Genomic DNA, 27,199 nt, shown 5'->3' on the forward strand with positions numbered 1-27,199 from the left:
TGTGGAATTTTTGTATAAAATATTGCATTCATGCCCCATATGCCATGCTTACTAACATTCTCTGATTCCCGAATTTTTCTTTAACTTGTTTATTTTATAGTGCCGTGGCCACATGGTAAGAAAAGCTAGGGCGACTTAAGAAATAAAAAAATAATCAGACAAATGGTGTTTCAATGGACCTGTTAAGTGATCCGTAGCCACAGAACACATTTACTTATCTGTAGCCACCGCTTTTTCTTCTAATCCTAAAAACGAGCAACACGTTGAAAATGTGGAAATATTATCGTAAATAACAGTAATTTTTTAGGGCATTGCGAAATGTTAGCATCGAAGTTGTTCAAGAATGTAACTATCTCGGCCAGATTATACAGTTTAGCAGAAACGACTTCGACAAGGAGGCTGACAGAAGAATTCAGCTGGCTGGGCAGCATTTTCAGAGCTACGTCAGGTCTTCGAGATCTACCACAAAACCTTAAGACTGAGGTCTTCAATGAGTGTGTCCTACCTGTGATGTCGTATAGAGCAGAAACGCGGACAATGACAGTTGGCCTCGTCCACAAACTAAAAGTCGCTCCGCGCTTTCGAGCCAGCTATATTAGGTATCATCTCAGGAATAAAATCCGGAACGAGGAAATTCGTAGAAGAACAAAAGCGAACGATATAGCTCAAAGGATTAGCAAGCTGAAATGGCAATGGGCAGGTCATGACTCATGTCTGTCGCAGAACCGATGGCCGATGAGGCAGACGTGTTTTGGAGTGGAGACTGCGTACCGGTCAGCGCAGTTTAGAACGACCTCCAACCCGCTGGACCGATAATCTGAAGAAGGTGGCGGGAAGCGGGTGGATGAGGAAGGTGGAGGACCGTGTTTGGTGGCACGCTCTTGGAAATGCCTTTGTCCAGCAGTGGATGCATACAGGCTGATGGTGTGGAATAGAACTCTTTCCTGCTCCATCATCAGAATCTGATCACGATCTAACTATCACCTATTCATTGAGACCACTCCAATGAGCTCAAACACGATACCTTTGCTATCAGTAAGTGAGAAGTTGGGTATCTTGCTTTCAGTTGCTGACGCTGCAGCATAAGGTTACGATATTATTGCAATAATACCAGATTTGTAATCACCTACAAATGGGAGAACCTGTGGGAGTTGCTCTCAATCCATTATCAACTAGAAAAGAGTCCCTTGACTGAGAGAATGAACTTCAAAAAGCTGAACAGATTTTTTTGGATCATAGCCAAGAACAGTCTCGATCAAGTCACCTTTCAAACAAAAAAAAAAATTATGTCTAAATCGGTTCATCCATTTCTTAGCTACGATGGCACAGACATATACACAGACACACAGATACACACGTCAAACTTATAAGGCCCTTCTTTTTGGGTCTGCGGTTAATAATACTCGTAACTTACGAAAAATTTATCTGGGTGCTACTAAAGAGTATGTTGCGTGGCACTAATGTAACCAAAACATTTCAAATGCTAAAACAAATACTTACTTTCCTTGCGGCTATAATTAAACTAAAATGATTAATCAAACTACGAGATGGAATCTACTGCTGAAAATTATACACCTAGTAAGTACAAGATTTTTTAAGTTGTGTACAAGGTTGTGTACTAGTAAATTTTTACAGTAGGTAAACACGACTGACTTGTTATACTTATTGATATTTTTTCAAAAACTTATTCTTAGTCCGTAATCACTCAGGATGACGTAAGGATTGAAATGAAACCCTATGCATTCAAATCTGTTCAGGAATTAAGAAGTCATGGTGGAATAAAGAAACTATGGTTGAACACAGACATACATGAACCCTGTAACAGTCCTTTTTTGGGCAGTCGGGGAGCTACGAGACTACGACTAGTTGCATGCTACGCTGCAAGGAGGTTCGTAGCATTTACAAGAACGCTACGAGAGAACCGCTCATTGCTTAAGCGATTATAACCCAGGGGATGCGCAGGTTCCAATCCTGCCGGTTCCGTTGACATGTTTTTAAAATTATTTATATGATAAGAAAGATACGGCAGAATCTACACTAAAAAATAAAAATTAAGTGTCTGTCTGTTTGAACGGGCTAATCTTCGGAATGGCTTAACCTATTTTGACAGAACTTTTACAGACAAGTAGAGAATTTACCAAGGAGTAACATAGGCTCCTTTTTTAACCGACTTAAAAAAAGGAGTTGTGTTTTTCTACCTATGTACACTACTATGTACTATGTATCAGTGTACACTGATATCTCCGAAATTTCTGAACCGATTTGCTTAATTTTTTTTAATCGGTAGAGGAACTTTGCGACATTGTTCCATAAAAATTTGGATTCCAACTCCTGAATCCTTATGCTGCAGGGGATCTGACCAATTCATGCGAGCGAAGCTGCGGGCATGATCTAGTAATGAATACACGCGCAGGTACGTGGGGGGCTTGGTAGGTACTCTTTTGTATCAGTTAGGTTTGTACATTCTCCGTCGTAAATGGCCGACGTGTATCACAATCGTTACAAGTTAGGACGTTTTGATACGCTGATGATCCCAATCCCTAACTTAACATTCATGAAACATGCCAGGCTTTTACAAGGGAAATACGATATTGTACACAAAAATGAAACATAGCTATTATGTTTGCTAAATTCAACTGTGATGTATAGGTTCGTAAATTTTTGAATTAATGAATAGTGCTAAGTACAATGACTTCAAATTCATGCAAAATATATTACGCGAACTATCCGTAACACGGTGTTACTGACACCGTATGGAATTTAAAATGAGTATTTTTGTTGTGAATAATACTTATACTTCTTAAATACAATATTGTAAGTTTTCTATCACACTAATAATAATTATAAAGGCGAAAGTTTGTATGTATGTGTGTGTGTATGTTTGTTACTCCTTCACGCAAAAACTACTAGCCGGATTTGGCTGTTTGGAATGGAGATCTAGATAATACCCTGGATTAGCACATAGGCTACTTTTTTCCCGGAAAATCAAAGAGTTCTCACGGGATTTCGAAAAACCTAAATCCACGCGAGCGAAGTCGTGGGTATCGGCTAGTTTACAATATTTTATTGGAACAGAATAACTACTGCTCGCTCAGAGAATTGTTTGAGCGAACAGAATAATGGGGAAAAGTTTGATGTTTTCTTCAATTATTCTATGTATAGATATTATTTATGAATTTTCCTGAAGTTTGATAACGTGTTTTTGTTTCCATAGACTGTGTCGACATTAGATCGTAGGGGATTTAAATCAAAAAAAAAAAAATCATAAGCACTTTATGTTCGATTGTTAATCAACAATGTTTCGTTAGAATACATAATTAGATATTATTTGCCATAGAATAAGTTTTGGAAACGTCAGCAGGTTTAGACATTGCTCGTTTTACATGTAGTTTAGATATTTAATTGCTATTGCAACTGTATTAAGTATTTTTAAATTATCTTTATTCATATTTTGTTAACATTACGTGTCAATTTTCGATATTCTTTAAAATATATCCAGTTGATGTTTTATTGTAATTAGTAAAAATACAGTGTATACTTAATTAATGTGTTTTAAATCTCAGTAATATCCGAAGGGCTAAACATAATTTACCGTGTGCGACATACAGAGATTGTAAGGACGCGACGTCAAATAAAAAATACGGCACGACGCGACGCGCTTTGCGAATTCTAAATGAGATTTGCATTTGGGATTCGGTCAATGTTAGCCATATAAACGTATTATTATGTTAACAGTGTTTGTGTAGGTTCCATATCTAAAAAGGAAAAAAGGAACCCGCATAAGATTACTTCGTTGTCCGTCAGTCTGCCTTTCCGTCTATCAAATCTCTTTTTTTTTAGGAACGCGAGGAGATATCAAGCTATTAATAATTTAATATCAAATACAGTTAACGCAATCAAAAAATACCTTCATTTACATTTAAACCGCATATTCTGACACTTGCATGTAAATTAAAACTTAACCCCCGGTGTACGGATCCGACTTACACTTGCCCATTTTTTTTAATTATTATTTAATTATTATTAAGTATGCAAAGTTTTCTAAACCCAGTCATTTTTTGCGTCCTTGCTCTGATAACAACTTTATTGTGCTACGTGTTATCACACTAATATTATAAAGGGGAAAGTTTGTATGTGTGTGTGTGTGTGTGTGTGTGTGTGTGTGTGTGTGTATGTTTGTTACTCCTTCACGCAAAAACTACTGGACGGATTGGGCTGAAATTTAGAATGGAGATAGATTATACCCTGGATTAGCACATAGGCTACTTTTTATCCCGGAAAATCAAAGAGTTCCCACGGGAATTTTAAAAAACCTACATCCACGCGAACGAAGTCGCGGGTATCAGCTAGTATAGGCTATAATCGATAAATAGTACCGGTTGAAAGGATGGGCTGTGAAAAAGTAACAGAGAGACACATTTTCGCATTTATAAAATTAGTATGGGTTGTTTTCAAATATTTGATCACATATTAAGTAGGTACCATTTTGTGCTTGTCGGAAATCTATCTTTTTGAGTACAAATCATAAATTCAAAACCTATTTGATTGGTGATCGATAAAATCGTATCCTTAGTTATATTGACCATTTATTCAATAGTTGACAAACTTGGGTCTATTTACAAAACTGTTACAATATTCAGGAGAAAATACTCGGTCTTTGAAATCTCAAAATTATGTAATGTCAGTTCGGAAAAGGTCGTGGCCGGGTAGACTCGCCAAGAGGTGATCAATCAATTATTCAATACCCGTAAACCGTAATTCAAGTTCAATAGGTACTTACATATCTTGTGGTATTATTTTGTCAAGAGGCTACGGATTAAACGCATACTACTGAGTTTTCAGGCGATATAAACATTTTGGATGCTTTTGCATTCTATTATCCAATGAAATAGTTCGAAGTACCGGTAAAGAAGCGAGCTCACACCGGATAGCGCAGCGTTGCAACCCAGATCCCCATTAAATGGACAGACGACGATAAACAAGTCGCAGGGAGAGACTGGATACAGGCGAAGCGCCGTGGCATGTGGAGGTCCCTACAAGAGACCTATGTCCAGCAGTGGACGCCGATTAGTAGACGATGACGACATTTTCAATGCATGCTACACGCTTAATGTTTATCGTGATCCCAGATGGCGATAATCCTTATCATAATATCTCGACTTAGAAAAATATTGTGATCCATCAAAACAGAACTATATGCTCAATATTTATACCTACCAATAAAACGATCTTGAATCGCAACTAAAATATCGTGTAAGCGTCACTCAGAAAATAACTATTTTTAAACAAGTTATACAGCGTTAAATTATTATTTATCGAATATGGTAGCAAGCTGAATTCATAAAATATTCTCTTTCAATAAAAATTTATGTTTTTTTCGGAAAATGTCCAATTGCCAATTCGCATATTATGCGATTTCTCTTTGGACGTAACATTTCAGGCGCGTCAGCTTGAAGTATTTGCAGTCACAATGAGTGTGGCCCTGGCGTAACACGCCGCCCTACTGGCGCTCCGTCACTCACGATCGCGTAAATAATTCTGGACACGAACCTCTTGGCCATTGTGACCTTTTTTAATCTTTAAATTTAAATTAATCTAGACTTCCTATTTTTTGCTTGCAAGTTCAGTTGGTGCTCACATTCATCTCTATTATTGTCTAACGGGAAACTTTAGTAAGGTTTCGCAATAGTTCTGATTGTTCCGAAGTGATGTGACTCCTGAGAACTATGTTTACTTGATTGAGTTGGTAAGTCAATCAATCAAAAAGTTTCTTTAAGTACGTGTAGTGGGTCCATTTCTATGTACAATTATTAACATATGAAAAAAAGATGTGCAATAATAAAATAGTAGGGTAGGTAGATACAAACTGAAACTTAGATGCAATACCTACCTAATGTTTCATAAAGGTATGAAATATTGTTATATAGCTAACTACGAGTATTGAGGTATAGTGTGGGTATAATTAATAAACGGCTAATGATCATGTGAGGATTTATTTCAAATCTAAATTAGAAGTTTTGAAAATTTGATTGACTCCACTCCATCATCATTATATATTACTTTTTTCTTCTTCCATATTCGCATAATTATATTATGTAGTCGCTTTAAACTCTAATATTAATTTAATAATTTTTCCACCAACTAGTATTTATCGTTAATAATCGATATCAACAATAAATAATTAAGCCCATGTTCTATACCGTATCGGTTGCGATAAAATTATTAATCAAACCATATGAAAGTTTGGCACACCTTTATGAAGAGGCTTTTGTATGTTTGGAAATCTAAAATTATCTATATAACACGATAAACAAATTTGAAGGCACTGCATGCAAATTGGCAATTTTGCTCAAGTGCACCTACGTATTTAATGGTAATAATGTTATTGCGGCGTCACCTAATCTCAAGTGATTATCAGGTGACTTAAAATAAAAAAGAAGTTCATCACACTAATTCATATCTACCTCTTTAGCTCAGAATCGTAAACGTTCATTTGATTGCAGTAAAAAATTTAGTTTCTTCAAAGCGAGTTGAGCTGTGTATTTAAAATAGTTTTAGTACAATTATTAATTGTTTATTGACTAACTTACTTAAAAAAATAGTAATATGGGCATTTTTATTATTCTGCCTACTACTTCGTAACTGCTGTGATAACCTAATTGTCAGGACGTCCGCCTCTTAATCGAAAGTCGGGAGTTCGATCCCGGGTTCTGCTGCTTCTCTAACTTTTCGGAGTTATGTGCGTTTTAAGTAAATAAATATCATTTGCTTTAACGGTGAAGGAAAACGTCGTGAGGAAACCTACATACCTGAGAGTTCCATGATGTTCTCAAAGATGTGTGAAGTCTGCCGATCCGCACTTGGCCAACGTGGTAGACAATGGCCTAAACCCTTCAAAGAGGAGCCCGTGCTCTGTAGTGAGCCGGCGATGCGTTGATCATGATTATTTCGTCACAAGCAACAAAATATAGTGTGCTGAACATTAATCAGTGAAATAGGTACTATGCCTTTTCAATATTTTCCAGTAGTCGTTATATAATAATCAAGGCCACGTCAGAAGTGTAGGAGTCATAAAAGCTTTTGACAAGTTAAATTTGCATATTACAACGTCTGCAATTAAGCTTTGAACGTGCGAAATACTTTGATTTCAAGTATTTTCAACACTGAAAAGTCCTGTAGATATAATTTAGTCAGTGTTTTATCAAGATCTGCTTATTATTCTAATCCGAATTTGTGAGTCTAGCAGCTTATATTGAGTGAAAGCCATCTGACGCTGTGAACCTATGTACTTATATAGTTACGTAAAGGGTAAGCCGCTGTCACATTTAGCTAAAATAATAATATATATTCATGAGTCATGAGTCATAACCGTGGAGGGCATTCAAGCTGAAAAATGTTATAATGTTGTTTTTATTCATCAAATCATTGTATTTTACTATTCTAAAAGGAGATAACTGTTCGCGTAAAATCAATTTAAAGATCATATTTTTATACAGACAATAACAGAAACAGACTTACAGAAACTTACAGATAATAATTTTCAAATAAAACAATAAACCATTTTCAAGTTTCTGTAAAAGTTTAAAAACAACTTTAGAACAATAAAACTTTTAAAAGCTTAGCTTCTTAGCTGAACTCTTAGATTTGTTTGAGCAACTACAGTGCGCGACAGATTGAGATGGCAACCAGGGTTTGAAGTGGGAACGCCTTGCCTTAACCTCGATTGCCGTCTCAACCTGTCGTGTACCTACTATACATATCGGTTAATATCTAGATATAATAATAATATGCTCCTAAATTAATTTTTAACCCTTTTATTGTAAAAATATGCTCAAGCATCTTACTAATATCTTACCTAATGTTATATGTGGTTAAATGTGAAAGTTTGAATGTTTTGAGCCACAATTAGTGAACCGATTTCGTCAAAATTAAGTATAAAGATAGCTTACTTATATTATGAATTAACACATACATTACTGTTTATTCCAGAAAATCAAGAAGTCCCCATGGGATTTTTTAAAAATCTATATCATCTATTTTTCAGTATAAAACTAAATTGTTTCAGGGAATCAATTATCTTACAAAAAAAACTTGATTATGGTATAATATCTATAGGCCACGTTTGTGTTATGTAATCGCTAGGTTCAAAACACTTTATTTTTAATGGTATCATACATTGATCACAAAATAATAAGTACCATAGTAGCAAGTATACGTTTATGCTCAGTATTATAATATGTTGCCGTTGTTGGTCGCAGATATTGGCTGTCGCCTCTTGTCTTAGCCACGCAAAGGCGACGGACAACTTCAGTACCTACAATTAATATTATCTCAGATAAGGAACTTATTCGGAAGATGCCATAGCAATAAACGTGTTCATTGTTTTAAAAACGTTTCTAATTAAACTCACAGATTGATAACTAGAGGTTAATAATACTCCGGATGCAAAATATTTTCTGAAAGAAAAATTTGCCTTATAAATATTCATGAAGGGGACCCTAGCCAAGATTGAGAGCAAGTTAGCCATAGTAACTGCTTTTAAATATGAGTCAGGGTTCTCCGCCTTGTTTGATTTTAGTGCAAAGTAACCACAAGGTAAGTATACCTATTATGAAAAGTCTTCGTTTTTTTTTTAAATTAAATAATATCACTTAATATTATAAAGGAGAAAGTTTGTATGTGTGTGTGTGTGTGTATGTTTGTTACTCCTTCACGCAAAAACTTCTGGGCGAATTGGGTTGAAATTTAGAATGGAGATAGATTATACCCTGGATTAGCACATAGGCTACTTTTTATCCCGGAAAATCAAAGAGTTCCCACGGGAATTTTAAAAAACCTACATCCACGCGAACGAAGTCGCGGGTATCAGCTAGTACTTAATATACACTTCAAATATTCGTGTAATTATATTAATTAGGTTTCGGTAGGGGGTAGCGGGTTTCATATAATGACCCACAAGAATATGTACAGTATGCACTATTGATTTTATATATTTTTTAATGGTAATGACGATAGTGATGTAGAATGGATCCACCAAGCTAACCTCAAACAGTTACGAGTTATGTTTTAAGAATAATGCTAAAAAGTATTGGAAACACGAAAAAGGCCTACTTACCTATTTGGCAAGAGAAATGTCTTCCACTAAAAGCTTGAATTCCTCATCATGTTTGTTTTCTATGCAAACTACTTACCTTACTATATTCGTGGTGTATTACGATTACCTATATTTTAGACGATAGACTAGGTACCTATTTCGAAACGAACGATTACGAGTATCTATTTTTTCGTATACTGAAGCTAATGCGATATTAGGGGGATGCTCATCTTTAATTCAATTTAGTACCCCATCCAGGCAGATTACACGCAATTTGGATGTATTTGATGACAATTTGTTATTTTATTTTTAACTAGATACCGCCCTATTATATGATGATGTGTAGTGATCATCCGCATGAATGCAGAGTATTCAAAATCCCGTGGGAACACGTTGATTATCCTGGATGAAAAGTAGCCTATTTCTTTCCCTGGCATGCAAGCTCTCTCTGTACCTTTTGTCAAAATCGGTTAAACGGATGAGCTGTGAAAAGCTAGCAGACAAACAAACAGACACTTTCGCATTTATAATGCTAAGTTTGGATTTTTATTTAATTAAGTGTTAGTTTTGATTTTAATAATTAGTTTCAGTTTTATTTTATGTAATTTAATCTTAACAAAATGTAAACATTGTTTATTAACTTGATGGTTTACTATATTTTGTAGAAATTTATTATTTTGTATCAGTTCCATAGTCCACATGTACATAATATTACCTATTACTTATTACTTAAAGTTAAGTACTTTCAAATAATGAATAGCTACAAATTCAAATTCAAATTCAAATGTTTTAATCAAAGTAGGTACAAATGTACACTTTTTGAACGTCATAAATAAAATAATTCAATCAGAAAAACAAATGAAACAACTAGCTTTAAAACATGATTACTATGGCGTACCAAGGTTTTTCAAATGCGAGGTTTTTCGCTACGTTTGTTAGCATGTAAAATACAGGTTGTTGACTGTAGAATGACAATTAAGTTAATAAATTGGGTATAATTGAGTATATAAAATAATAAGTTGAACGATTTTACTGACGTAAGAAAATAATGACCACACCAATAAATTACCGACAACAATGTGATGAAGGGAGATTTTATATAGTTGAAGATAAAAATTGAAGAAGGTATAAAAGTAATAAAAGCATTGTATAATGAAGAAAGATCATCATCATCTTCATGATGAACTAATCGCCGGCCTCTTACTGAGCACGGGTCTCCTCTCAGAATGAGGAGAGTAAATACGCCACGCTGCTGGCTTGGCACATTTCATACACTTTTGAGAACGTAGGCATGCATTCTTCACGATCTTTTCGTTTACTGTTAAAGCAAGTGCTATTTAACTGCACATAACACACGAGGTGCGTGCCTGGGACGGGTCCCCCTATCTCCCGAATAGGAGGCCACGACTTAACCACTAGGTAGGCATGTATCATCACTCTTATAAAGAAAGATATTCGCACCCAATCGAATCAAGAAGTGTCACGGAGCCAAGGTGGTATAGATATTCGTAGAGGACTCGGCACGTCCTGTGAATATGTTATAGGTCTCCAGAAAACTACGAAAATCATTTTTTTATTCGATGAAATGTTAGACCTTGATTGTGATTTCACCTGATGGTAACTGCCAACTGGTAAGTGACGATGCAGTCTAAGAAGGAAGCGGGTCATTTTTGTTTTCAGTAAGTATTTAAAAACAATTTTATATAAAATCTACTTTTATATGAATAAAAAAAAGTTTCAAATTAGCTATTCTATACACGTTACTAGCACATACTCGCGATATTATCCGTGTTGAATGTTATACGGTCATAATATTATACTAAGCATAAATTTTCCACACTTCCCCGTAAAATAAGGATTTAAAACTCTTTGAATTTTATTTTTGAACGCAGATTTTAATTAAAAGAACCGGTCTGTGTAATTTTCTACATTCTTTCGTAAGGAAGCGTGGTTCATTCCTGTCTATCCCAACAAACCGCCGCGTGGAATTTGAACTATTCGAATTTACGATTATGAAGCTTTCTCATACCTCCTCACGGCTCACCAAATAGGAACCTCCCAACAGGTAGTTTTGTGTATCAACAAGGAAAATTTCATTTTTATTTCCCTACTGAATCATACTTCATACTAATTTATAAAGGCGAAAGTTTGTATGTGTGTGTGTGTGTATGTTTGTTACTCCTTCACGCAAAAATTACTGGACGGATTTGGCTGAAATTCCGATGGAGATAGATAATATCCTGGATTAGCACATAGGCTACTTTTTATCCCGGAAAACCAAAGAGTTCCCACGGGATTTCGAAAAACCTAAATCAACGCGGACGAAGTCGCGGGCGTCAGCTAGTTATAAATACTACTATAGGTAGTTTTGGTAGTAATTGTATTTCGTTGATATAAATTTGACGCTACCTAGTCGACCGATTGCCGGACGAAACTTTTGCATTTCGGCAATCGGAGCAGGCGAAGAAGCTGTGCGAAATACCTACTATTTGCAGCCCAGTAATTTTAGCTCGAATAATACTCATAAATAATGTTTGTCTTTTAATTAGTGATTGAAGAAAAAGAAACTTTTGCAGTTCGAAATCAATTATAATATCATATTAGTGTCAGGTAGCTCTACCCATTCTATTTTTGACCAAAATCGTTCCACTATAACTCGAATTTCACGCAGGCAAAGCTGAGGGCATTTATGATACTACGATACGTTTGCATTATCACCGGCGCGGCGTTGCAATGCCTCTTTTATTTTTTTGCAGTTTGTTTGAACGACTCACGCCGCCGCCGGTCACACGTCGCCAACGTGATAATGGTACTATTTCAGAAACTTTCACGCAAGTGCACACGGCTGTATAGTTTCAACTCACTCGAATGAAAGATGCGGAAATATAGAATATGAGCACACAAACATTATTTCTTATGTAATATAAGAAGATATTAAAAGTAAGAAAATAAGATTCACTGTAAAAAGTTCTTGTTTTATTTATTTTTTTAAGCAAATAATATTTTTGTTTAAGATAAGAGATAGGTACCTACTTGCTACTTTCCAGTTTATTGCTTGCACTAACTCTCGTCGTAAGTATTTACAGAAGCGTTTCTTCTTTCATAGAATGGCACACGGAGTAGTCAATAGATATACCTAGAGGTAAGGTCCATTCGTACCTAAATATGTACGAGTAGGTATATCACGCAAACATAATCAGCTCATGTGGCTCTAGAGTCTAGTGGGCTCTATACACAGTATGTAAAGTGCTTCGTGCGTAATACCAGTTGGAGAAAATAAAAATAAATCTATTTAATAAACATTATAAATTCTGATGCTTCAAAAGCAACAAATATATATCAGCTGTCGAAAGCAAGATCGTGATGAGATGGCAATGTGTGGGTACATATTATTATAATCTATAATCTAATAATATCCTACTAATATTGTTAAAGCGAAAGTGTTTGTCTGTTTTCTAATTTATGGTTACATTTCGCTACAATTTGTTACACGTTCTTTACGCTCCGATACCGGTAAATCTTCGTAGCACAGGTAGGTACTGTATAATATACAGCAAAGCTCTATTATAAATACGCAAACATATTAAAATATCATTACTGGTTTCTATTATAAGATTGCAAAAGTATGGAAGACCATCGCTTTGAGTTGAAACTGTCAATCCGGGATGAGACAATCAACAGGGACTTGTTAAAAGGTCAAGGATAAATGGCCCTGGTAGGCACTACAGAAGGATGGAGATACAACTGAAGGACGGAAGTCTCATTCATTACCACGGCTATGTTTGGGCTTAGATACAATGGTGACAATTCTGCGATGTAGAGCAGTTTGAAAGCTCGCCTAGATGAAAGTATTAATCCAGATATCTATTAAAAAGTAAAAAAACCAATCCCTTTCAAAATAATAAAGCAACTGAGGAGCTGGCGAATCGGGATCGGAATGGTCCACGAAATTAAATTTTATAGGACGGCAAAAACTGAGACTACGGATTCATTTTTAAGATTTAGAGTAGGTACCTATCGGCTTGATCCAGTTGAACCAGAACGAACTTTTTTAAGCGTTTTTACCCCGTTTCGATCATGTAACTGGATCAAGACACTACGATTTAAAAAGTGTTTTTTAAAGAGGATTCCGGGCCTGTTCACCAGTTCTACCAATTCGAATCTGTATCGTAACATAACTTCCTTTCCATTTGATACTTGTAGAATTTGGTGCGCATAGGCTGCACAAAACTGCTAAAATACTTGTAGTTAACATAATAAGAGCCCATGAAGGGCAGACCTACCTAGTAGTAACTCTTGGATAATTATCTAGCTTGATATATCATGGCAACGTTTTGTCCCTTTAATCGTGATATTCCAGCGTGATATTATTATGACCAAAAAGGGTCGAGAATTATCTAGTTAATTAATTATTCAGCGCAAGCAAAAAGTAGGGTTAGGCTGTTGTGTATCAATTGTTGTGATTAGTAAAATGCTTCAACCGGTTAAAATAATATGGAACAACCTTCGTAGGCAGCCCTCACAGTTGTTATGATATAGCCAAAGCAAATATTTAAACAATAAACTTTATCCGTTAAGTACTTTTGGGCCTTCAACCTTCGCTACCCAACTCCTCGTTACATAAATGTTAAATGTCTGTTACTACCCTTAATGCCGTTGATAGATTAAGCCCTTTAACTCCAGATAAATTAAGTTTGGAACAAATTAGTTACCTACGTAGAATTTCGTTGATTCAATTACAATTCGCACCACATGTAGATAGAAAAGTTCATTAACAAGATATTGTGCTCGACTCCGACCCCACCTGAAGATATTCTTAAGGTGAAGTTAAGAGTATGTAATACCTATTTATTTTCTTCGACACGACATCTTACGCTACGAGTATGAAGTTGAGTTGTACGGTTTTACCAGTACCCACCAGAGAGATCTCTAGATTTATCTATGGTGATACTGATATGATTATTATGATAACGTAACAGCCGTAAAATTAGATTTTTTCCTAACCATAAATACTCGTAAAGCTCTTATGTACGTGAGTACAGTGAACAAAGTAGAATGGCAGCTTGCTTATTGATAAGGGTAAACATTAGAGTAGGTAGGTAAGGTATATAGGTAACCTTTAGGCATACAGTTTTGAGAACCCGTAAATATAGACGTTCTTATAATATTTTTTTGGTATCGTAAATTATTCACCATATAACTTTAATTCATTTAAGTAAAATGAATGAAAGTTATACGATTTGAAAAATATCATGTGGTTACAAAACGCACCTTCAACAAGGTTGGCACTTGGCATTATTTAACAAAACTATGGCGCTTCTAAAATCAATGGTTTCATCTACTCGTATACTTATACCTACATTGCTTAAAAATTGTCAAAACAAATTTTCTACTAGAACCACGTCCGATTACAACTTACCTTTGTTAATGTTGAAATATTTTTAAGTTACTCCTCAGGACTGGCGCAGAATATGTACATTACTGCCTAATTGCGTTATCTATTAATAAGTAATTCGTAGGTGAAACTTTTCTACAACCTCCACTTCGCAAAGAAAATCAGAGTGATATTAATAATAGGTTCAAGAAAGTTAGAAGGCATCGCTAGCTTGCGAGCTTGTTTGAAAGCGGAGTTTGTGCTTATGCCTCACAAAATCTCCTAAGAACTTTTATCCACTTATCCAATACTTTACATGAGTAGGTTTCAGAAAATAGGAGTGAGTTCATGCTGTCAGTAAAATTGTTGCTTACATCACGAAAATATTTGCGTGCTATGTCGAAATTTATTATTTTACATTACAGTCCCACATTCGACACGGTCATAAATAACCAGACGTGATAGATAAAGTATACCTACTACATTACGATCACAGTTATTATGTTCCCTTTGTATAATGTGTTTTCTTCAGAGCATGATATACGATGGGCTGGATTTAATTATCATGCACTTAATCAATTAAATCATGTTAAAGATATGTGTTTTACTAAAATATCAAACCCGAAAATAAATCCGAAGAAAGAGTTAAAAATCCTATCTCGGAATACATAATAGGGTTATTACCTACTTAGTCATTTTATGGTCTTTATTTAATGTTATTTTCTTTTTTTTCAGAAAATGCCCTTTCATACGCCGAGACGAAGACATCACTTTATTAATAAAATATTTCCAACGTTGTGAAGAAGAAAGATGTCAGGAACAGAGACAGGCGGGAATTCCACGGCAGGGGCGTACTGCATGCCTGCTGGGCCTAACTTCCAACGGATGTACGTTAAAGTGCACGGATACATTGCATTGATTATTTGCTTACTGGGTTCCGTTGCTAACTCCGTGAATATTGCAGTACTAAGCCGGAAAGAGATGATGTCTTCGACGAACTCCATTCTGACAGCTCTTGCAGTCGCCGATCTCCTAGTTATGATTGATTACATACCCCTCGCTCTTCATATTTACACTAATATAGCTGAAGAACTTAATCGCAACTCCTACTCCTGGGCAGTTTTTGTGTACTTCCATTCCATATTCAGTCAGACTTTCCATACGATATCCATCTGGCTTACAATAACACTCGCGGTATGGAGATTCGTAGCGATTAAATTTCCGCAGAAAAATAAGACTCTATGTAACAGAACGAATACCAATATTGCTATAGGAATTGCGTACTTAGTATGCCCAATTTTGTGTCTTCCTATATATTTCGCTATGGATATACAGGAGTTACCTAAACAACATAATGCTGGTGATAACGGTACTGTTAATGAGACTGAGTTTTTGAACATATCCGTGGTTGAAGAGCCAATGTATGCTATATCTATGACTCATAATGAAAATCTTCTGACAGCTATATTTTGGATATACAGTGTGTTTTTAAAACTTATACCTTGTGTAGTGTTATCAATTTTGAGTGTGTGTCTAATTTTAAAAATGAAATCGAGCGACAGGAGGAGACAGAAATTGCTGAAAAAGTCTGCAATTGTATCAAAGGAGGTAAGTAGGCAAAATATTTGTTAGGGCATAACAGACTTTTAATAATATACTTAGCTATTATTAAAAGTTTAATCAGCTAGTATCATTCTGATTCTCATAAAGATTATTTTAGTAATAGTGGGTCCCTAGCGTGTACATTTCTATTGTTAGGAGAAAATGGTCTGAATCTATTATAGGTATTAGGTATCCATTCCTATGTTATCTAGAGAAATGACTGATTGATCTACGACATTATCTAACCCTCTATTTTCCCCTAGGTGTCGAATGGCATATTAAACTCTCGGCTGGGTCCATATAAATAACGTCTGGTGATAAATAACGTCAGCCAAGATGGAAATTGGGAAATTTGAAAGTTGTTAAGGATAGGATAGCATATGTAATTTGGTTCATGACTTACTCCTCTGTTTGCGTCGTATCAATCAATCATTACCGAGGGTCGTAATCCCTTCTATTAATTAAAAAGTGGTAGAGGTATTTTTATATTAATAATGCGATAGGTTTTTAGTTCAGAGTAGAGAATACAGAATATATCCATACTAATATTGTAAATGCGAAAGTGTGTCTGTCTGTTTGTCTGCTAGATGTTTATGCCCCATCCTTTAAACCGATTTTGATTTGATACAGAGATAGTTTGCATGTCGGGGACGGACATGGGCTACTTTTAATCCCGGAAAATATAAGATTTCCCATGGTATTTTTAAAGGCACATTTGTTTAATTTTTTTTTTTTGTAAAGAATTTGGCGAAGTTAGGTAAAAAATAGCATGCATCCCAGGAATGGATATGCACTATTTTTTATATCGTAAAATCAAAGAGCTCCGAGATTTTTAAAAGCCTAAATCCACGCAGGCGATGATGCGGGAATCATCTAGTAAGCATATGGTATAGACCGTGCATATATTTAGTGCAATAGTTGTTATAGAAACTATGACGATATCATATCAATGAAGTAGGTACGAGATAGGTAGCACCCCTAAAAAAATCCCATGTACTTTGAAATATCGATGGTTGAAATGAAATATAAACAAACCTAAAGATTTTTTCTAGATTTATGAATAAAACCAGCGCAAAAATTTCATCGCATAGGTAACTTAGGTAAAGTAAAATATCATATTCAAACTGAATTTAAACGAAAATGATTTTACTCGAAGCGTTAGAAATTTTGTGCAGAATGTCGGAGCGATCATAATTTTCTTACATTGTACTAAATCGCGCCTTGGGTAAACACCCACAAACACCCACAGGAATTTCTATTTTCACAGTCGTCATAAAACACAATAAAATGTAAGGACGTTTATGAAACACTTGGACGAGAACGTTTACTGCTATCAAAACAACATTTCAAATTCTGTTGGGAGAGAGGATGTGATCAAGTAACTATCCTCCTTAATGACTCAACACTTCAGATTAAAGTGCCTTGATATGAACACCCGTATTTCATGTACAACAAAGTGGTTCAGCTCAAAATTAAACACGCGTGTTCCTTGCTTACAAAACAAAAGTAAGTATTAAGGTCCAAACGCATACGCGATGCGACGCTTCGCGTAACTCCACCAGCAGTTCTGAACACACGAGCTTTCTTAAAATGAGACCCATAGTTAGCGACCAGTTTCGGCTCCATATTTCCGCAAAATTTCGTACAAAAATGTGTTATTCTAATTCAAATGTAATACCCACCTGCACGATAAGGCTACAAGGGCTATTTCCATAACAATAATAATTCATATCATACCTACGTCTTGTACTTATATTTTTTCTGTATAGTGATTCCATATACCTACTTAGTCATATCGTTCACCTCGATAATGTAACGACATTCAAAGGCTTTCTTATTATATTTCCAAGGTGCCGTACCCGAATGGTGCCAACGGAATCCTATTACTACGCCTCCGTTGTCCATCCGCCTGTATCTCATGTAGGTAGAGAGTTGACATTTTCACACATTTTTTTAGTATGGATTTCTATAGCTGCTAACTACAATATATCAATCAGTTTTCCTCTCCAATTATAATATGGGTACCTTCTAGTCAAGAGTTAAAGGCATCTTCTAGGCAAGCGTGCTGATTGAAGCCAAGCGCTAGTCTATAAAAAACCAACCTAGATGGCGAAACTTTTTTCTTTATTTTTTTGTTCCAACTGCGAAACAAGTTTTATTTCCATCCTGGCGCGGCGACTACGCAACGAATGCTCACGAATTAATTACTTGCAGTAAAGTTCTCGTGTGTATCTAAGAAACTCAAGCAACTGTACAAATAATTAATTTAACGGAAGGGTGGCTATATCTTCGTGAACACGGCGAGCTCAAGTGCTCGAAGAGATAGCGAAATAAATTGATAAATACTGGTCTCTTGTCCGAAATTCATTAGGTACTTAGTACTCTAGTGCGTGATATTATGTGACTACGACTGTACAGACATAGAATAAAATATAATAATAATAAATAGAATAGAATCGTTTTACATTCAAAAAATTTTTGTAAGTGCTTTCGAATCGTCAAATGAATCCACCACTGCTGGCTCGGAATGCCCTAACATAGAAAGGCTTCTTCAAATGTTGTAAGATAAATTCATTGTGGCTGGTTTCTTTCATACTGCTCGTTGGCGCTGCGATTCAGCGTGTAGCTATTCAACGCCGATCTAATGGTATAGCGGGGCGGTTTATACCAATTATAGGCAACTTCCTCGGTGATATCAATAGTACGAGATTCGAGATAAAAACGACTCGTACATGAACCCTGAAACATTACACTCCTTTTTTGGGCAACAGTGTAAAAATGCCCTTTACACTGGTTATCAGATGGGTGAAGGTTGTTGTATAGCGGGATCTTAGACCATAATCATAACCATGCATGCACATTGACCTGTCAGCGCCGATGATCAGCTTTAGAAGAAACTTAGATTGTCATTATATTCTTGTATACAGGGTGAAAAGACTCGTCTCAATGAAGAAGGTGGCAAGAAAGCAAGCGGTGGCGGTCGCACTGATCGCACAACGCGCATGCTTGTCGCACTGCTGGGTCTGTTCCTCGCCACCGAACTGCCACAAGCTTTGTTCGGACTTCTCACAGCCATCGCGCCGCATCTCTTTCAAATATGTTACTACGCATTTGGTGAGTGTTTCAAATTAATGGTTTAATCTAAATATGTTAAAGGAAAAGGTGACTGACTGGTTGAGTGACTGACTGATTTATCAACGCATTGCTCAAACTACTGAACGGATCGGGCAGTTTGGGATGCAAATATGTATTTTAGGACGTAGACATTCCGTTAAGAAAGAATTTTTGAAAATTCAACTTTAAAATAAAATAGGGTTAGGGGGTTAGGGGGTTAGGGGGTTAGGGGGTAAAATAGGGTTTCGAAATTTTTGTAGTCCGCTCGAATAAACTTACGGGCATAAGCTAGTAGAACAATAAGCTTAGGGTAGGGTAAAACTAAACACTAAAGACTAAACAAGTCGATGGGAAAAGATTAATTATCTATTATTTATTTCATCACTTGATATTCATCCACCAGCATAATTGATTAGGTACTTCATTTCTTTCATATCAATCTAAGAATGGTGTGAAGATTGGTAAGAAAATAAATAAAGTGCTTAAGTAGGTACCTATTGTTAACAAGTAAATAAACAACAAATAGAAGTAGAATATGAGAACGTATTTTTATTCAACAATCATACAAAAATACAATAAGGTAAGGTATACTATTTATTTGGAATTGGCATTGTCATAACTGAAATAAATAAATAATATTAAATAAAAAATAATAATAAATAAATATCATATTTTATTCGCCAAAACACCGAAAAAAACCCAACATAGAGCACCATAGCCTCTCCGGGGAACCAAGGAGCCGACCAATGTTTTAGCTCCTTGGTTTCTCAAGACCCAGGTATCCACATCTTGATAATTATCTGTAAGCTGAATGCCTATGTTTCATACGGTAGAGTCAGTCGACTGCAGACTGGAGTGATATCACGGGCTGATCGGATACGCAATACCAATTGTATAATAATACAATGTTCTAATATTTATTATATCTATGTATTTATCTGTCTATTTATTTATTTATCTCGAATATTCCAAAGAGCGTTGCCTGTCCTGTAAATTATGATTAAAAGTACACAAGGTATGTTTATTATTTTTATTATTGTTTTCTTTTTTCTATTTTTTTTTGTAGTTTTGAGCTCAAGTGAAACTATGGGTGTTAAAGAAATAGATTAAGAGCCTTTCTGTAGAAATAATCAAGGGTAAGCAAGAAAATAAATATATACTCTCTATTTCGGTCTTAACTTTGTTAGATTACTTAATCCATGAGCCATTAACACAACGCTGGAGTAATAAGGGTTCTCAGAGGGAACGTGACGTAGGTATACACACAAGCCCCACTTTCCAATTAAATCCGTCGAGATGTAGCATTCGTGTTCATAATATTAATTATTGTTACAATTGGCTTGAAATATTTGATACTCTTTGACCTACTATTAATGTTTTTTTTTTTAATTTACGTACCGAGATACATGTAGAGTTTCCAATAATCTAACTATTGAATTTTTATCACTTTAAGTACCGTCCATACTATCCACACTAATATCTGTGCTAATATTCATGCAAAAGTGTGTCTGTGTGTCACAAATATCATGTACAGAGATCTTGAAAATGGACAAAAGCTGTTTTTTATACCGGAAAATCAAAGAGTTCCCGCAGGATTTATGAAAAATATATCCAATGGTCCAAGCAGCAAGGGGGTAACGGACATTATATAGTACTATTATTATATTAGTTTAATAACTACAATACTACATACATGATCGAAACGAAAATCGCTGTAAGAAACTTTATACCTACTCTGATAAGATTACCTTATGAACTTGATCTTTGGTTGAAATAGATCTTCGTTATTATAGTAATAATTTTTAAGTAGTATCATAAAAATTCAGGTGGTTCCCCGTGGCCTGGACTCATGATTGAATTCGATAAATTTTACGATCTCTTGGTAATATACACGTCGTAGGGGCACTTAAATAATAATAACATTACGGGCGCAAATGTATTACGTGAACAAGATACTTCGCCACGTTTCCAACCCAAGTGGGATTTGGCACTAGGAAAATAAAGAAAACACCTATTTTATTTTCATTTAAGTAGGTACTCTAACTCCATTACGGGCTACGGCGCTGCGGGGTGTATTTTTTGTTGGCTATGTTTAATTAACAAATCAATTAAGTATATGCATATTAGGGCAGGCTCTAATTGCTTCGATCACGCTTGTGGTGCAGTCATATACCACGTAATTTCATGTTTTAATCACTACTTAGTACATACAATTTTTAATCACTTATACCATATTATATGAGTTTTAATAAGGGCGAATGTAGGAAAAGGTAAATGTGCAGACAGATATTTTTCAACTTTAATTTAACAATGTTATTAAAGTTGGCTTTTGAACTACGAATGTGAGAACACACTATATGTACGCTACAAATACCGAAAAGTCATGTCAACGCCGCCGGGCGCGTGTCACGTAATCGCTAACTAACAATATTTTGATCAATAATAATAATTAATTATTGCTATTTTTATAGGATATCTAAGGAAATTCGGTTTAAATTTTAATCGATTAACCTAACAACACACGACAAACGTAAAAAGTAACGAATTCTGACCAAGCAGATTTTTTTATGGTAATTAAACATTAGTTATATATTTACTTACAATATATAAGTGTATGTTTTATATGGTATTTATATGAATAAGCAGGAACGCTTTTTTGCAGAATTAAGATCTTTGTCTCTCTGGTATATTATAACTCAGTGGTAGTAGATATGTGTACCTACAAGTGTAAATTAATTTATAACACCCCCGACAAGTGAAGGTTACAGTAACTAGGAAAGAGCTGATAACTTTCAAACGGTTGTACCGATTTTCTTGGATTATAGCTAAGAGCACTTTCGATCAAGCCACCTTTCAAACAAAAAAAAAACTAAATTAAAATCAGTTCATTACTTTAGGAGCTACGATGCTACAGACAGATACACAGATACACACATCAAACTTATAACATCCCTCTTTTTGGGTCGGGGGTTAAACATTGGCTTTGAGTGTGAAACTATTAATGAATCGACAAAATGAAATAGGTATACTAATAATAAAGTAACAAATCAGTCATAATCATCAAATCAGTAATTAAGTGAGTTCATAATGATTCGTAAAACAGTTTTTATAATATCTTGAGATTGAATTCAGGGAAATCGGTCGGAGATTTGTTTATTGTATATACATATTCTTTTTATGTGTGCAGAAGCCATTGGTATGTATTATGATGAACAAAGCTTTGATCTTGGAACGTAAAAGAATTATTAGATATGAGTGATGTTTTTTGTTTTACAGCGTTTATTGCTTTAGAAGCAAACTTTTGATTGAGTCCAATTTTTATGTGGTTTCTCAGTTCAATCAAGTCATAATATTATGTGGATTATTATTTCACAAAATGTAGCGCCACTTACATGGCTCCTATAGGAATTGATCAAAATTAATTTTTATTAGACAAAAGCCTGAGGTGAAATCGAAATATGTATCAATTAATAGTAACATAATATTGAATTCCATCGATACGTCATGCGGTGGATTATGGATGGAAAAAATAAAGACCTGCAGTATTTGCAATTTATTTACTGTTCAGTGTTCACCGCTTGCCAGCGGTACCTACTTACAACCACAAACATACAAAATAATTCCCTAAAGATGATTTTAACTACGTTTTACTTATATATAATAGAAGAGGTGAAAAAATTGTCTCGCATTTCTTTATCTATTAGATATAGTCTCAAAATAATTAATGAATTATAATATTTATACATACCTATTACCTAAACATCTTATTCTTTTTTACCTTTGTTGTCAAAAGTACAATGTGTTATACTGATAAATTATTATTAATATTTATTTCATATTATATATTTTATATCTGTTATATTTTTTGTTGTCTACGTATGAAAAATTTCGGAAGTCCCTAAGTAGAATGAAAAGCATTGTGTTCACCTTTTGTATTTAGTGTTTTTGCTACTTCCATGCAACTGGTATTAATGTATATTTTATCAATGATGCATATTGATAGATAATAATTTTAGTTTGCTTAACATTTTGAATAATGTTTGGGTATGACATGCAATGAGATGTGTTTACATATTATGTAAATAGGTATTATTTGTATTTCCCATTTCTAAGCTGGGTAAGTAAGCACCTCGTGGTGACTGCGTAGATTTATCTCCGTAATTAATGGAGGAAATATTTCAACCTCCCTCAAATTTTCCTTTACCTAAACTTTTCTTGCTTATCAAAATGATCTAAATAAAAAACGAACAACAGTAAATTTAATTAAAAGTCACTGAAAATCTTATTTAGATTTCATACTTTCATTTGATTATATTCTAGTTCCAGTTTGCAATTTTTTTTTCTAATTTGCCGCCTCAAAATTGACCCTCATGTTTAAATTTCATTCATTTACGTTACACTTCCATGGCTCATAGAAATTAATTACCTATTTCCATAATAATAGATTCATATAAGTATATTAATTTTATCGGGCCCGTAAATTCAAATAATAGGCTGTGACACAGATAGACAGCCACGCGAGTGGTTCTGTAAGGGTTCCGTTTTATCATTCAGACGTACCGACCCTAAAAATTCCATATTTTAAATCTCGAGTACAATCTCGATAGGTTCATGCTAAAGAATATAAACCTTCCAATTTCGGTCGCTGTAAGTCATCTCAAGCTTTTTGGGTCAGGATACATTTTTCTAAGGGTCTCATTAGGTTGTAAAAGACAGGGGAAAAATAGAAGTTATTATCTTTTTTCTTCTTTAAAACTTTACCTTTAGGTAATACCCATATCTCGCTATTGATAAATAATAATAATTTGTATACTTATATGTACATAGAATATGATAACACATAACCTTAAGCAATTTCTTGTTATAAGGAGAAAGCGGCCAAGTGTGAGGCACTCTCGGCGGTGAGGCACTCTACCTAAGAAAAAGTACTTAGTTCTTATTTAGTAAAATTATTCAACCGCCTCAAAAAACAAATACCTTTTGTTTATTTTTTGTTGTTTACATTTAATTAGTATAATAGTTGTAGGTATATAGTAACAATATAGTTTGTTTACAGTCCCGGGAAAAATCCAAAACAACTATTGAGAAATCATACACGAAATAGCATTCCAGTTAAGGGAAAACGGAATACTTATATACTTTGCTACATGGTACAACTTCGTCCGCGATGTCAAATTTAGGATTTTAAGTTTCCGTGGAACGATTATATTATCTGTTACATTTCTTACAGGCCTTCCGTTTAACCGATTGACGAAATTTGGTGATTGGTGAAAATTGACGAAACTTGCACTCCGGAGATGGAGTAGATAAACTATTTTTACCCCGGAAACTCAGAGTTCCCACGGGATTCTTAAAAACTTAAATCCAAACAGACAGTATCGCGGGCATCATCTAGTGTTAAGTAAATCTAACTACACAGTTGTCCAAAAACAGAAGTTATGTTTTCAGACTTCATGTACCTATTCATGTGAGTTATTCCACCATAATTTCTAAATATCTGAACAGATTTGGGTGTTTTATGGGGTATCGTTGGAATCCTTTCATTATCCTGAGTGACACTGGCTATGAATAGAGAAAATTCAATATAGCAGGCAATCCTGTTTTTAAATTGTTATTATTTAGTTTAGTTCCTGTTTATAAAATGATTCATTTAATTGGCAGGTGAGGTGATGGATCTCATGGCTTTGGTTGGTTCTGCTGTGAACTTCGTGCTGTATTGCAGCATGAGTCGTCAGTTTCGGTCTACGTTCTCACGTCTAGCGGGCAAGGTGCTACCGGTGCCGATGCACCGTCGCGACAGCGAACTAGCCACTACCACTACTACGACCGTCAAAGCGTAGCGATCACGACACGCGGCTAAGTCAGCTGCGCATCTTTAACTGAAACAAGCTGGTCTATTGCGAAAAACCTGCAATCTCAATTGGGTGATTGGCTGAATTGAAGGTTATTGTGATCGTCACACTGCTGTAGCCGCCCAACTACGGTGGTAGGCATCAACCTTAGCGCGCGACGTTTACTGTGTCAGGACCCAGGAGTCAGGACATCACTAAGAACGTGCTTGTATGGATCAATGGATGATTATTTTGTAATACAAGTGATAGCAAGAACTCTGGTCCAACGCGCTTCGCTTTGATATCAGACAGTAGTTCCTGCGATTACAACTTCTAGGAGTTGCGTTGAATCTTCCCGCCGCGCGTTGTGTAAAATGAAATATGTAGAACTACTCGTATTTCTCGTGAACTGCTGAAATTGATGCACATAGATGCACTCAGTAATTAGTAGAGTACTTTTGAATGTTCTGTAGATACGCGGAAAATATTACGCGTTAGTTTAGTTAAGATTTTTCGACGAGTAGGTATTTGTAAATATAGTTCTACAAAACGTAGTTAATTACACATAGTATGTAATGTATAAAGATTTACAATGTATTTTAACAAAGGACCTATCTCTTTCTATGTACCTAAGTACCTACAAAGTGTTGAAGTTTGAGTGAAAAGCCAAAAAATCAAATATGTAAGAACAAGTTACTTATCATTTAACTGCGTATTTATATTTGTCAGAAAACTTCACGCAAGTTCCAATAATAACTGTACAAAGTCTCAACTCAATCAGATGAATAACGCGCGAACGGTGATGCAGTAACAAACACAGAGAAAAATTAATTTTTATGCATAAAATTGTGATTATTATATTATGATATATCCAAGAAATCTTATCTAAACGCTTCGCCAACTTAACGACAGTGACTTCCAACAAAGAGGTCGATACCAATAAAAGAAGAACAAAACTATAAACGAAAGTCATCTAAATATTACAAAAGTTGATTTCAAACTAAAACTTTTGGTTCCAATATCATTCCTGAGTAGGAAAGTTAAACGGTTAAAGATAAACAAGCTGCGAGTTTTCTCAGAAGATATTGTTCGAAGGAGTATTACTCATGCAATAGATTTCAATACCTACCTAAAGTACCTAGTGATTACTTTGCGAGTAACATATACGTAGGTAACTACATTACATAATACCGCAGTCTGGAATATATTGGTCTAAAATGTTCGTTTAGTAGGTATAGTATGGGAAGATAAAGTACATTATATTGGCGTCACTCAGAAAAGCAGGTATTATTTAAATATTTTTATCGAATTATTGGAATGTCCTCTCTAAAACCAACACAAAAAAAACACAAGTTTAATGTGCAAGGTTATCCGAGAGTTTTAATCTAAACAAACTAATGCCAAAATAAATAATTTAATTAGAGCGTGATTGCTATCACAACATCTAATTATCCAGTTCACAACCCAAATACCGAAAATATGCGATATCGCTCCGAATCTCAGAAGGAGACTGAACTAAAACCTTCAAAACACCCGTATTTATGCAAGTTCAATCTTGTTGGCCTCCTAGCAACAGATTGTATGACATCGAATGAGCCAAATATCGATTTTACCAAACTACCTTCATCAGCTAAATTAATAATTTTATATTATTTTTGACAACTCAAATCAACTTTTTTAAAAATAACCTTACAGTTAGCTGGTTAATTCCGGGAGTCTGCTGGACTGATATAAATGACTTTGGAAAACTTTAGATTTAGTACAAAAGTTTTAGTTTTAAACTTAGATGTGGAATGATGTATAGATGTTTGTATATATAGTTATATTGTAGTTATGTACCTATGCCGTTGTGTACTCCAGTCAATATGCCTTCAGCCTAGCCATTTTTTATTTTTTTATTGTTTTGAAATTAATAAATAAATAAAAATAAATAGAAAAAGAATTTTGAGTTGATAAGATGAAACTAACGCGAGAAATTTCGCAATACCTCCACAGGTCTAAAAAGTCATGACTTTCAGTTAAAAAAAAAATATAAGGTACAAAAAATTGTATGAATCATTTTTTGTAAAGAATATAATTTTCTACAACTTTTATTATTAACTTTTCGACTTTTTCAGCCGTTCAGGAGGTAATAATGCAAAAATAATTTCAATCCAACAAGTCATTTTTTCAATTTTTCGAAAC

At 34.9% G+C, this 27,199-nt stretch overlaps 1 protein-coding gene across 1 annotated transcript; it reads left to right on the plus strand.

Annotated features, from left to right (window-relative positions):
* Positions 1-5,474: 5,474 nt before the first annotated feature.
* Positions 5,475-26,264, plus strand: LOC123879420 (G-protein coupled receptor dmsr-1-like). The gene is made up of 4 exons (XM_045927122.1): positions 5,475-5,746; positions 15,204-16,076; positions 18,998-19,184; positions 24,846-26,264. The coding sequence occupies exons 2-4, from the start codon at positions 15,279-15,281 to the stop codon at positions 25,022-25,024; spliced, it is 1,164 nt and encodes a 387-aa protein (XP_045783078.1). The 5' UTR covers positions 5,475-5,746; positions 15,204-15,278; the 3' UTR covers positions 25,025-26,264.
* Positions 26,265-27,199: the final 935 nt, after the last annotated feature.

This window comes from Maniola jurtina, chromosome 3 (genome assembly GCF_905333055.1).
Source record: "Maniola jurtina chromosome 3, ilManJurt1.1, whole genome shotgun sequence".
NCBI lineage: Eukaryota > Metazoa > Arthropoda > Insecta > Lepidoptera > Nymphalidae > Maniola > Maniola jurtina.

Coding starts and splice junctions, on each gene's coding strand:
- LOC123879420 (XM_045927122.1), top strand. CDS start 15,279: ATGTCAGGAACAGAGACAGGCGGGAATTCCACGGCAGGGGCGTACTGC. Junction 16,077..18,997: donor CTGCAATTGTATCAAAGGAG/GTAAGTAGGCAA, acceptor TCTTGTATACAG/GGTGAAAAGACTCGTCTCAA. Junction 19,185..24,845: donor AATATGTTACTACGCATTTG/GTGAGTGTTTCA, acceptor TTTAATTGGCAG/GTGAGGTGATGGATCTCATG.